General features: G+C 46.4%; 1 protein-coding gene across 2 annotated transcripts; it reads right to left on the reverse strand.

The window, feature by feature from the left end:
• Positions 1–643: 643 nt before the first annotated feature.
• RHEBL1 (RHEB like 1) lies at positions 644–5,495 on the reverse strand. Of its 2 annotated transcripts, XM_081821607.1 has the most exons (9): positions 4,464–5,495; positions 3,827–3,927; positions 3,142–3,213; positions 2,723–2,790; positions 2,360–2,442; positions 2,215–2,271; positions 1,975–2,022; positions 1,563–1,644; positions 644–1,399 (listed from the first exon to the last, which is right to left on the reverse strand). In XM_081821607.1, exons 2-9 carry the CDS (start codon positions 3,876–3,878, stop codon positions 1,310–1,312), a joined length of 552 nt encoding a protein of 183 aa, XP_081677733.1. In that variant the 5' UTR covers positions 3,879–3,927; positions 4,464–5,495; the 3' UTR covers positions 644–1,309. The 2 variants fall into 2 exon arrangements, with proteins under 2 accessions (XP_081677733.1, XP_006729314.1); XM_006729251.3 differs by lacking the exon at positions 4,464–5,495 and having other exon boundaries at positions 3,827–4,427.
• Between the last annotated feature and the right edge of the window lie 8,141 nt (positions 5,496–13,636).

Consider the following 13,636-nt stretch of genomic DNA (forward strand, 5'->3'; position numbering starts at 1 on the left):
TGTCCATCCTCTTACTGAGATGGCAGGTTAAGAAGAAAGAGTAGAAGTAGGGGCGCCTGGGTGGCTCAGTCTGTTGAGCAGTCAGCTCTTAATTTTGGCTCAGGTCATGATCTCAGGGTCATGAGATTGAGCCCCCAGAATCTTGAGAGTATCTCTCTCCCTCTCCCTCTGCCCTTCCCTTCCCCAGGCTCAGGCACATGCACGCGCATGCTCTCTCTCTCTCAAACAAATAAATAATCTTAAAAAAAAAAAATGGGAGCAATACCCTTTGACACCTAAAAAAGTGGCACGATTCCAAAGGTGTGAAGGGTGTGAAAAGGTCACCCAAGGTATGAAAAGACCAAAGAACATCGATTTAATGAAAGGCTCTGGGGACATGGGAGTGGAAAGATGGATATACACCAGGAGCATTATTTCTTACTTTACTCAACTGTCTTAGAAAGCCAAAATCTTCACCAACACTTCAGTCCCTGCCTCTACATTCCTTAATTATTACATCACTAGGATGAGGGGCTTCCTTCCTCCCCAAACCTTAGCGTCTCTCTGAGTGCCAGCGAATGCCAAGGCCAGGAGGGAAGCTAGGTCAGCATGCAGCAGCTGGCCACTAGAGGGTGGTGTTTCTGTAGTTAAGGGGACCTTGAGCGTCTACAATCTTGGATGGAGTGGCAGCCAACTGGTACCTGTGTAGGAGAACCTAGCAGAAAAGAAAGGTGAGAAAAACTAAGGAGTAAGTCTTAGGGTAATGGTCCTCCTGAATGAGTGAGGAGCAAGGAATAGGAATGAAGTAGGGGGAAAGAGTTAGCCCTTATTCCCCACCAAAAGTCACAGTCACCACTCATTGGAAAAGGAGATATTGGCCCTGAGCTCTCCCCACATACAGAGAAGCCAGCGACAAAAAGATTTCTCAGTTTATTTGCATATATACATTGTCACCCTAGGGAGCCAGCTCCACTTCAGGAATCCCCAGCTCCCCTCACCCAGCCAACGCCCAAAACCTGCACAGAAGACAGGGTCCTAAATAAACAATGCTTCGGACTCATATCCCAACCCTGCAGGTTATAACAATTCATGTAGCAAAAACAGAGGACTAGAGGCCAGTCCCATGAGACATCCTTGCCCCATTGTAAACATTGACAACCAGGCCACTGGAGCCTGGAAAAGTGTGCAAACATGAGGGTACCACACTGTGTGACCAGAGGACCGGGGACACAGCTGGCAACCATACCCGTGAAGTCCTAAGGGCCTACACCCGCTGGAGCCTGGCAAGTGCCAGGGGCAGAATCAAGGCAGCTACCCAATGCCTGAGGGCTCACATGAGCCGGCAGCGGCGCTCTTGCCCATAGGAATTCTCTACCCGGGCAATCTCCTGGATGACTTTGGTGAAGATGCCTCGAGTCAGCTGCAAGGGACAGAGATTCGGGGTGGGGGGGGAAGTCAGTTCATTGCCAATACGACCCAGCTCTGAGGTGTATACCCCACTCCCCGACCATCCTCACCACCAAGCAGTGCCATAAGAAAAACACTGCTACCCTGATTGTGCCCCTAATCTTCAGGTCAAGCACCTGGTTCTCTCGAGCAGATGACTCCATAAACGTCGCACCCCAGGACTCTGCCAGCTTCTTCCCTTCAACTGCCTGGACCTCCCTAGAAGCAAATTTGGAACATGAAGATGGAAGATAGCAATGTCCCATGTTCTCTGCAAAATCATTACAGAATCTAGACTTCCTCTGACCCATCCCGTTTCTAAGGTTTGGGAGGTGGGTTGGGGAAGGAGAACTCAGAAGCCTAGGACTGAGCTTGAAATATTAAATTATAGCTTTTGCGACAGAAGGGTTATCTTGCCTTAACCTTCAAGTTAGAAACGAGAAGAGGTGAAATGATTTGTTCAAGTCAGTGGCAGAGCCAGGACTAGAGCCTGACTGGTTGCTAGTCCATCTCACTTTCCTTTGCCTTGAGCTACAGAGATCTCCGTACCTGTCTGGAGAGAGATCTGCTTTGTTTCCCACTAGCACCACCGGCAGCCTGTGAAGAAATAGCAGTTACTACAGGATCCCCTCTCACTCCGCATGGAACCCAACTTCCTTCGCATCAGGGCTGGACAACTCCCCAGCATATCAGACAGGATTTGTCCTGGCCTCCTCCTTCACTTGGACCCTCCACTCTCTTCCATCCCCTCATGTCCATACTCTGTCTCTATCTCCCAGGGCCACTTACCGAGTTTTCCCATGGCCTTCATGTAGCTTTTGGTACAGACTCTCAATGACTTGGAAGCTTTAAACACAAGAAATGGAGCTATAAACTTAATCGGGGACAGCCCTCAGATCTTCCCAAGCCCCCACTCGTAACCTTGGTCACTTACCTATGCAGAGAGGTGACAGAATACACAAGCACATAACCATGGACCCCAATGATGAATGAATAGGGCAGAATGCTGTACTCATCCTGACAAGAAACAGAAACATCAACACCTAGATACACAACACTCAGATGGCAAAGGTTGGTGGGTTGCATCCTGGGGACCCTCCCTGGGGCACTCCCTACTCCAGTCATTTCTATTCGACAAGGATTTACAGCGTAGCTCCAATGTGCACTGCACACTACCAGCTGCTAAAATGCTTTTGTTTTAAAACTACTTTACAGATAGATGAGCCACGGAGGCAACCAGACTTCATCTCCCACCACTGAACTGCCACGTTTAGATTACCCTACCCCAAACTGGTACCTGCCCTGCTGTGTCCACCAGGTGTAGGTGAAACTCATCTTTGCCAAGAGTCACTATCTTGCTGTAAGCTGAAAAGAAAAGAAAACTTGACTGTGAGGTGTCTTGTAGGGCTAGCAATGTGTGCCCCAATGCGTTCTTAACTCTAGGGGTGATATATAGATGGGCCAGGACCAGGGAGCACTCCAGGCAGCTGGAGAGACAATGTCAAGGTTCTTATTGTCTAGTCTACACCATCCTGGACGCAGTATCCTGCAAAATCCACACTCTAGCTCAACTAATAGAACAGGATTGCTAGAGAAGAGATTAGATTTAATGGATAATTAAATCAGCCCCTTGGCACCAGGAAAACCCCAGATTACGGAATTGGGTGGGGCAACAAAGACCTCCCTGCTCCATCCCTAGGGGAGAAATCTACTCACTGTTCTCCACTGTAGGATCATAGCCTTCCAGGAACTCGCCCTCCACAAACTGATGTGCCAAAGATGTCTTCCCTGTGGGAAGCAGTGGTAGTTGTATCCAAATCATCCATCCACATTTACATCCTCTGTCCTTTCGGACTGTGGCCCAGGACTAAAGAGGACCCCAAATTAGCACCCTAGCCTGTGGGTGCCATGCAATGTTTTTCCTTAGCCTACCCTCACCCTCTTTTCGCCTTGGGTCTCTGCACCCTGGTCACCGGATGCATTCAGTAGCGCCGCAGGAAGCCTTTCCTGCCGCCTTTCCCCACCCCACCCCGGGAAGATCCGGGATTCCCCTAAGATCAGGTCTGCCCCGCGCCCGGACACCTGAGACTTGCCACCCACACAGACCGCGCCCCCGTCATCAAAGCCTGACCCCATCCCTACCCCTCCCAGGTTAACACTGGGGACCACTGTGGTGTTCCTGCAACCAAGCCCACATTAACCCTTACATGCTCCTACTTCCTGCAGCCCTCCACACACTACCACCACCCCAGCCTTTCCTCCTCCATCCTTTCAATCCTCGTCCTACAACCCCGTTCTAACGATGCCACCATTCCTCTCTGGGTCGCGTTCCCGCGACAGCGCGCCTCCTCTGGCCACAAAGCCGCGGTGCGTCCGTGCTCTCCCCAAGGCGGAGACTCACCTACAGAGCGGTACCCGAGGATGACCACCTTCCTGTAGCGAACTAGCGGCATGGCAGTAGCCGGCCCCGAGGGGCTTGCCGAACTGCGGGCTGAAAGAGCCCTAAGAAGAGGAGATCAGAGTGTAAGGCAGGCGCAGCAACCGGCACAGCAAAGTCGCTCACCCCGAAGCTGCCAGGGACAAGCTAGAGGGAAACCAAAACAAGCGCCGCGCCCGGAGCTGGCCACGTGATCACAACACAGCAAGACTAACGCGAGGGAGCCGGGCGCCGGGGGATCTACAGTGCCGCGCCGCTCCGGGCTCCGCCCCCCAGGCCGCTCGCCATTGGTTCATTAGAAAGAATAAGGGCGGGGCCGCCAGCGGGAGGGAAGGGTGGGCCTCACGTGGAGCAGGAGAACCAGGAGCTGCGCCTGCGCAGACTAGAGCCGGTTCATTCATAAAGAAACAGAAAGGAGCCCGGGGTCCTAGAGGTGTTTGCGCATTTTCAACCTAGCAGAAGTGGCTGCGAAGAATCGTGGATGGAAAAATATTCGTTGTGGCTGGGCTGGAATTTCTTCTCGGAAGATTCTAGGCTTCCCTTCTGCGAGGTCTCTGAGAGCCTTGGATGGGGGGAAAAGGCCCAAATTCCAATATATTACCTCTGCTTCCCCCAGACTTTGGCCCCAGATCTTTTATTGTCGATTTCCACAGTCTACCAGGATCTTCGGAAATGCGATTCTTATTCTTGAGAAAGTCGTTAGAATTTGTGGCCAGGTCGTCTGAAATTTTGTTGTCATCATCATGATCAATGCATTAATTTATTCAACAAATATTTATTATGCATATACTATGTGTTTCAGGTATTGTTCTAGCTTTGGGGATAGAGCGAAGAACGTGACAGACGTCTCTGTGCTCACAAAGCTTAAAACCGAGTTGGAAGAGACAAACATATAAACAAGGAAATATTAGATGGTATTAAGTGATATAAAAGGTGGTATAATAAGAAATGGCCACATTAGATTAGTAATACTTCCTCTCAAAGGAATCCCTATTTAAATTGAGGTCTAGGGGCGCCTGGGTGGCTCAGCCGTTAAGCGTCTGCCTTCAGCTCAGGTCATGATCCCATACTCCTGGGATCGAGTCCCGCATCGGGCTCCCTGCTCGGCGGGAAGCCTGCTTCTCCCTCTCCCACTCCCCCTGCTTGTGTTGCCTCTCACTGTGTCTCTCTCTGTCAAATAAATAAAAATAAAATCTTTAAAAATAAATAAATAAATAAGTAAATTGAGGTCTGAAAGACAATAAGGAGTCAGCGAGCACAAAGTTCTGACAGAAGAATCCATCAGTGCTATGGGTGCTACGATGAAAATAAATCTGTTAAATTCCAGGAGAAAGGGAGGGAGAGAGAGTGTGTGTGTGGACCTAAAGCAGATGAAGTCTAAGAGGATGGCAGGGGCCAGGCCATGTAAAGAAGTTTGGGTACCCAGAAAGCAGTTGATGATCTGAATATCTGAATTGTGTTTCTAAAAGTTTTCCCTGGTTAAAAATAAATAAATAAATTTTTCTCATTGTGAAGAATGAGGGGGGCAAGAGCAAGAGGGGAAGAAGGGAGATCAGCTAGGAGACTTACTTGTAGTCCAGGTGAGAGGTGAAGGGGCCTTGACTAGAGTGGCAGAGATGAATGAAGTAGAGAATTTTGGGTACATTTTGAGGCTGAGGTCAATCTGATTTGCTAAAGGATTGGATATAACAGGTGAGGGAGGGAAAAAGAAGAAAGAAAACAGCTAGGTTTATGGAGTTCTACTTTGCGCCAGGTGCATTTCATTGTTATCTCATTTAATATTCACAACAGCCCTAAAGTTGGTTATTGGTATTATTTATCCATTCATCTACAAATATTTATCAAACAACCATCATACCCCATGCACCCTTCTTGATGCTGGGAATAGAGCAGCAAACAACACAGACAAGGTCTTTGCTCACAAGGAGCAAGTATTCTTTTGGGAGAAGACCAACAATCTACAAATAAACAATAAATAAACTACAATAAAAAAGTAATAACTGCAGTGGGAGGAAAAACAAGGTATTAATGGGCTAGAGAGTAATGGGGTGTGGTATGCCTCTTCTTTTATATGGTATCCTAGAAAGCCTGAGGAGGTGACATTTGTACCTGAGGCTTGAATGATGGGTAGTTATTATCACCCTTATCTTACAGATGTGGAAACTGAGACTTAGCCATACAGATAGAACACAGAAGGTAGTTCTTCTGGAAGGGCCTGATGAAGTGGGTATGTAGCAGTTAGACTGTACCGGAAGACAGGCTTTGTATAACTGTGGAACTATCTAATGCTTTAGAAAGTCCAAATATACAAAAGTTGTTTCAAAGAGCCACTTACTCTGGCCTCAGAAAGGGACCCAAATAGCTTTTCAACTGGCTAAAGGAAGTTCCTTGCAGACCAGCAATTTTATGTTGAATTATTTGGCCTGAATGAGGTTGGTGGAGAATCCAGATTGGGTCTTAAGCACTGCAGGGTAGAACAAAGAACTATATTCAATGAAATTCAATAAAAATTTATTCATCTCCTACTTGGTACCAGATACTCGCACCACCTGCTGCACAGTGTGGATATAAAGATAAGCGAGATGCCTTTTGCGCTGTTTTTCTTCCCAGATTAACTCTCTATTCTTTTCCACCTAGATTTGTTTCCAGGAGGCAGACCTTGCCCCCTGGATCCCAGCAGAGTTCAGCCTAAGGGAAGCCCTCACAGAAGGTCAGATGGAGTGGGGAGAGTATCTGTGACCCCCACTGAAGGTCCTAGCACCCCTCAAGTCACTCCTCCAATACCCCCCCCCCATACACACACACATCTCTTGTTCTGTTTCTAGTTGCTTCCAGCCTATATTGGTGACAGCTTCTCTGATACTCACCTCAGGGTATTGCTATACCCCTGTGGTTTCCCTACACCTTTGTAAATAGGTTCTTTATTAAATCATTCTCAAATTCTCTTGTTTTCAATCAGGAGGAAAGCAAAAGGGCTAAGACAAAGGGCTTCTTCCTCTTGTGGCTTTTTCTTTTTATACAGGAAAAGAAGATCTCACAGCAGATTTTCACCTACATCTCCTCAAACCGAACTATTATATGGCCATCTTTAGCTGTAAGGGAGCCCAGAAATTTTAGCATTTTCTTTTCTACCCTCAATAATAAAGGAAGGCAAAAGAGAAGGTGATTAGGAATAAATTCTACCCTCAGTAATAAAGGAAGGCAAAAGAGAAGGTGATTCAGGGGCGCCCGGGTGGCTCAGACAGTTAAGTGCCTGCCTTCAGCTCAGGTCATGATCCCAGGGTCCTGGGATCGAGCCCCACATCAGGCTCCTTGCTCAGTGGGGAGCCTGCTTCTCCCTCTCCCTCTCCCTGCTGCTCCCTCTGCTTGTGCTCTTTCACTCTCTCTCTCTCTCTCTCTGTTAAATAAATAAATAAAATCCTAAAAACAAAAGACAAACAGTGTTAAAAAAAAAAAAAAAGAATAAATGTTCAGTGAGCCAATCCACAAGACCTGCACACCTCAGGACCAAGATATTTGTTTATTAAATATCAATCACCTTAGAGAGTAATGCATAAATGGTTACTTTGTAAAGATCACAGATATACAAAGATCGCCAATATAGGATCAACTAAAGAAAGTAAACTATCCTAATGGCAGGTAAATGGGCTTGGAATAAAATTTCTAGAGACAGCATCATATATTTTGCTATGTCTCAAACAACTGAGACAAAATAAAGATTAAATGCTCTCAGGAAACTGTTTTAAGTATCTCTATGAAAAGTGAAAACATTTTTACTATGTTTGTATCAAAAGTATGGGTTCCGGGGCACCTAAGTGACTCAGTCGGTTAAGTGACCAACTCTTGGTTTCACCTCAGGTGGTGATCTTGGGGTCCCGGGATAGAGCCCTGTGTCAGGCTCTGCGCTCAGTGGGGAGTGTGCTGGAGATTCTCTCTCCCTTTCTGTCTCCCTCTACCCCTCCCCCTTCTCATGCTCTCGCTCTCTAAAATATACATAAATTATTTTTTAAAAAGTATGGGTTCCAGGGACACCTGGCTGGCTCAATCTGTAGAGCATGCAACTTTGGGTCTCAGGATCATGAGTTTGAGCCCACGTTGGGCATAGAGATTACTTAAAAGCAACAACAATGATGACAAAAACTTGGTAGTTTAAAAAAAACAATGTATTCTTTCTCCTGGTTCTGTGGGTTGAACTGGCAACTCTTCTGTTGTGTCTCTTGGACTCACTCCTGTGGTTACCAGAGGCCACAGACCCTGCTGGGTGGCCCTTTCCTCCAACTACAGCTAGTTTCAGCTCTTTCTGGGTTCTTGTAACCCTTCCTTCCCTGGCCCCTTCAGGCCTAGGGGTTACTTCTAGTGTTCCTCACTGATGCCAGACTCAATGTTTCACCACTCTGGTAGATATTCTTTAACCCTACCCACAACTTTATGAACAGTATGAACAGCTCTTTTGTTATATTTTCCTCGGTTCCCCCATTTGAGTATGCAATCTGTTTTCCCCAAGGACTCTGAATGATATACCTCTGAATGTTAATGTTATAGAGGGAAAATTATCAAGTAAAAGATTAGAGGCAAAATTATATTAAGTCTCACATCACTGTATGAGTAGCTAGAAGCATAGAGGAAGAAACCATTCTCAAGAAAAAAAAAAAGAAAGAAAATAAGGAAGAGAAGAAGGGAGGAAAGGAAGGAAGGAAGAAAAGGAAGGAGGGAAGGAAGGAAGGAAGGACAGAAGGAAGGGGCTTGATTCTGTCTGGAAAGATCTGAGATTTCACATGGTACTTGATAATTGAGCTGGGCCTTAAAGCTTGAGGAGGCCCTAGGGAAAAAAGCAAAAAGTTAAGGGAAGACTGTGTGTCTGGAAATACAGAGTGTACCCTGCAGCACTCTATGTGTATGGGCTGTCTGGAAATTAAACCTGGAAATTAGACTGGGATCAAATGAGGGAGGTCCTTGAATGCCAGCTTTAAGAATTTGATTTGGTGGGCGCCTGGGTGGCTCAGTTGGTTAAGCATCTGACTCTTGATTTCAGCTCAGGTCATGATCTCAGGGTCGTGAGATCAAGCTCCACATGGGGCTCCGTGCTGGACCTGGAGTCTGCTTAAGATTCTCTCTCTCCCTCTCCCTCTACTCCTCCTTCACCCCCATGCATGTGCTCTCTCTCTCTCTCTCAAAAAAAAAAAAAAGAATTTGATTTGGGGTGCCTGCCTGGTTCAGTTGGTAGAGCATGCAATCTTGATCTTGGGGTCATGAGCTCAAGCCCCACGTTGTGGGTAGAGTTTACTAAAAAAGAATTTGACCTTTATTCAGTATCCAGCGTTCTCAAAATATACCACTAGTGGTGGTATGTAAGATGATTCAGGTAACACACACACGTTAAAATTTTGTTTTCTTATGTAATTTTTAAAGTGTGGTGGGAAAAACAATATAATGCCCAAACTATGACTTCACAAATACTTTTGCACAGAAGCTAAACCTGGTAGTAAGAAAAGCCAATAGAATTCGAGAAGAGGGGAGCCTGGGTGGCTCAGCTGGTTAAGCAACTGCCTTCAGCTCAGGTCATGATCCTGGGGTCCTGGGATCGAGCCCCACATCAAGCTCCCTGCTTGGTGGGAAGCCTGCTTCTCCCTTTCCCTCTACCCCTGCTTGTGTTCCCTCTCTAGCTGTGTCTCTCTCTGTCAAATAAATAAATAAAATCTTTAAAAAAAAAGAATTCAAGAAGAATATTAAACATTTATATGGGTGGAAAGACGCTATGGACATCGTCATGAAAACAGTACAAGGTTTTGGTAGCACTGCCGTGAGCAATGGAATCTTTGCCATTAACTTGGTGGGGAGATGGGAAGAGTCAGTACCTCAAGGAGAGCTGTGTCTATGAGGTCACACCGGTGGCCCTGTAGAGGACGTAGGACCAAGAGAGGTTGGGGCTGGAGGTGGAGGGTCTATTAGGAGAAAAAATACCCAGAAAGGAGATGAGGGCCTGGACCAGGTAACAACAGAAAGGGTAGTGAAGGGGCACCTGGGTGGCTCAGTTGGTTAAGCGACTGCCTTCGGCTCAGGTCATGATCCTGGAGTCCCGGGATCGAGTCCCGCATCGGGCTCCCTGCTCGGCGGGGAGTCTGCTTCTCCCTCTGACCCTCCTCCCTCTCATGCTGTCTCTCATTCTCTCTCTCTCAAATAAATAAATAAAATCTTTAAAAAAAAAAAAGAAAGAAAGGATAGTGAAGACTCATAGAGAAGGTGCTCTAGATAGAAGTTGTGAAGTTGATGACCTGATTAAAGCAGACAAAGGGAAGGACGATGGCGATTCCGTGAATAGGATTAGAAGACATGGGAGGAAGAACAGGAATTTTTTAGTGGGGGTAAGGGGAGCGAATACTGAATTAATGCATTTATTTTTGACATGTGGATTTTGGGGCACCTCCCAGATATTAACATGTTGATGAGCCATTGAAGGATATGTGTCTCTAGGCACTCCACAGAAAAATAACCAGGATACACATGCAGGCGTCTTCCTTGCATGTTCCCTATGTCTGGTTCTCCCCTCACTCCTACACCTACTCTTGGCTTCTGCTAGTATGGAGATGATAAATACCAGTCCATTTCAGGAAAATGGGAAGTACTTAGCTCCCCTCAGGGGACCTTGCTCAATGCAGGGACCATAACCAGCAATATGCAAAATAATTGAATTATAACCTATTGGAGCCGGAGGACCTTGGTGACCAGCTGATATCACAATTTTCTCCAGACTACAGGCTGAGAAGCAGCAGCCGGGAGAAGTAAAGTGGTTCACGGCAGCAAAACACAGTGGAAAGAACATGGACTTTGCAGTCAAGCAGACCTGGTCAAAGAGGTTGTGTGATCTTACGTGATCTTAAGCGGTTTACTTCACTACTCTGAGCCTCAGTTTCTCTTCCATGAAATGGCTGGAACAACATGGTGGCAGATGTCTGCCATTCTTTGTGGCTGCTGGCAGGAAGATTGAGGTCCAGGATGGCCCATAGCAGTGGTGCCATCAGGGCCTTCCAGCATCAGTGTCAGAGTTGGGCTGCAAATTGCAGGGTCTGGTGTTCAGTGGCAGTTGCCACTGTGCCCCCACGGGCTTGGTTCTGTGATCTGAGGCATTGTTTCTGGCTGCAGAGCCTCACAACCCAGGTCTCCCGTGGTCCCTGTGACCTCCTTAAATCCTTCTGGAATCAAATACTTATTGTTGCACAACTGTTGTGAGAAGTGAATACAATAATGTATGTAAGCTGTTACTCACCGAATTAATGCCACCATAATAACTCTCATTATGAGTTTGAAAGTGAATTCACAGTTTGGCTAGAGAGGTATGCCCAGAGGAAGGCAGATGGTCTGGCTCCCTCCCCGAACACCACTGAGAAAGATGATCCTGGGAAGAACACTCAGTCTAACCAATTTGGGGACTGGACTTGCTTGGGATATCTCCAAATATTCACATGCTAGGGAAGCCTTGCAATAATTCCTGAGTGTCTGATCTGGGTCCTACCATGCCAATGTATCCAACGCATTCCCTTTCCACTGCCCAGAATGCCTGTGTCCTCTATCTAGGGCACTCCCTTTTTTCCAGTGAGGTACCAGATTGCTGCCTGATGAGTAGAAAATTAGGACCCTCTCTAGAGGGGAGGGGGGGAGGATGGGTTAGCCTGGTGATGGGTATTAAAGAGGGCACGTTCTGCATGGAGCACTGGGTGTTATGCACAAACAATGAATCATGGAACACTACATCTAAAACTAATGATGTAATGTACGGGGATTAACATAACAATAAAAAATTAAAAAAAAAAGAAAATTAGGACCCTCTCAATGGGGTATTTCAGACAGTCAGACAGCCATCTGGAGGCCTGAAGAACCATTCCTGCCCCACCAATGACCACACTGGGCACCTCTCTCACCAAGATCATTCTGGGCACACAGTAACAATTCTTATTGACTGAGTTGCCCATGTTGCCACATTCCATTTTGGCTTAATAGACTGATATTGGCTGATCAATTATTCTTTCTCTTTCATTTTGTTTTATTCTTTTATTTTTTTATTTTATTTTATTTTTTTTAAAGATTTTATTTATTTATTTGAAAGAGAGAGTGAGAGAGAGAAAGAGCACAAGAGGGGGGAGCGGGAGAGGGAGAAGCAGACTCCCCGCCGAGCAGGGAGCCCGATGCGGGACTCGATCCCGGGACTCCAGGATCATGACCTGAGCCGAAGGCAGTTGCCTAACCAACTGAGCCACCCAGGTGCCCTGTTTTATTCTTTTAAAGATTTATTTATTTTGAGAGAGAATGAGAGAGAGAGAGAGTGTGGCGGGGGGGGGGGGACAGAGGGGGAGAATCTCAAGCAGACTCCATGCTGAGCATAGAGCCAGACTAGGGGCTCCATCTCATCACTCTGAGATCATGACCTGAGCCGAAATCAAGAGTCAGATGCTCAACCAACTGAGCCACCCAGGCGCCCCTTTCTCTTTCATTCTAGATACATTAATATCACGCAGCTAAAATTGAGAGAAATCTTTTTCTCCTCCTCCTTACTCTTCATTCCCTACTTCATCCTATCAACCACTAGGTCCTATCCATACCACAAATATAAATACTGCCTGCAACTGTCCTTTCTCTCCATCTCCATTGCCACCTCTCTATCTCACCAGCATCACCTCTCATCTGCACCACTGCACTACCCTTTTTGCTTTTGCCCTCCTCCCTGGACTCACTAACTCCCTTCTAGTCCATTCTCCACTCAGCAACTAGAGTGATCTTTTTAAAATCCAAATTTTAGGGGTGCCTGGGTGGCTCAGTCATTAAGCGTCTGCCTTTGGCTCAGGTCATGATACCAGGGTCCTGGGATCGAGCCCCGCATTGAGCCCCGCATCGGGCTCCCTGCTCCGTGGGAAGCCTGCTTCTCCCTCTCCCACTCCCCCTGCTTGTGTTCCCTCTCTCGCTGTGTCTCTTTCTGTCAAATAAATAAATAAAATCTTAAAATAAAATAAAATAAAATCCAAATTTGATCAGGCCATTCCACGAAGCTAAAACCTAATTAAATTAATTCAATCTATTCAAATGACTGCCTGTTTCTCTAGAAAAGTATTAAAAATCCTTAGCATAGTAAAATGCCTATTAGTACTTGCAGGGGCCTAATAAATATTTGTTGAAGGGAGGGAGTCAAATCTCTGAGCCTGGGAGGAAATGCCTTGTTCTTTTGTGTGTTAATTTGCCTTGTTCAAATCTCAGGGCACCTCCTTCTTTCCAGCTTCTTGGAAGTACCTCATTGTGGCCTCTGGCATCTCTTACAAAGTGATTTCCTCAAGGTCACACAGCTGGTGCAAAAGCACCAAATAGAATATACAGCCCTATTGTTCGCAAGTGTAGAATCACAGTTAAGTGAGAAGCAATCATGGTTGGAAAGTGACAACCACCCATACGACGCTTGATCCTCCTATAACACTCCCACCAAGTTTCTAGGTCTTGGTATAGCGTTTTTCCAAGATAAAGGAAATCTACCTCCTCACCCCACCAAAGAAGCCCCTTCTTCTTTAGACAATTCTAATGGTTATCGAAAATTGGACAATTTAAAGAATAATCCATCCTAGCCAGTTTATCAAAGGATAGAGAGAATGAGAGAAAGGAGGTTGGGTATGAGAGAGACCCACACCCTCCTTCCTGTGATGGTCCCAAGGTGCTTTGGGTCAGCTGCCTCCAAGAAGAAGTGGATGACTTTGGCTTCAGCTTAGTTCACAGAGAGACTTGTGATATTTAGTCTCA

The sequence above is a fragment of the Leptonychotes weddellii genome, chromosome 5 (genome assembly GCF_054177405.1).
Source record: "Leptonychotes weddellii isolate Sample4059 chromosome 5, ASM5417740v2, whole genome shotgun sequence".
NCBI lineage: Eukaryota > Metazoa > Chordata > Mammalia > Carnivora > Phocidae > Leptonychotes > Leptonychotes weddellii.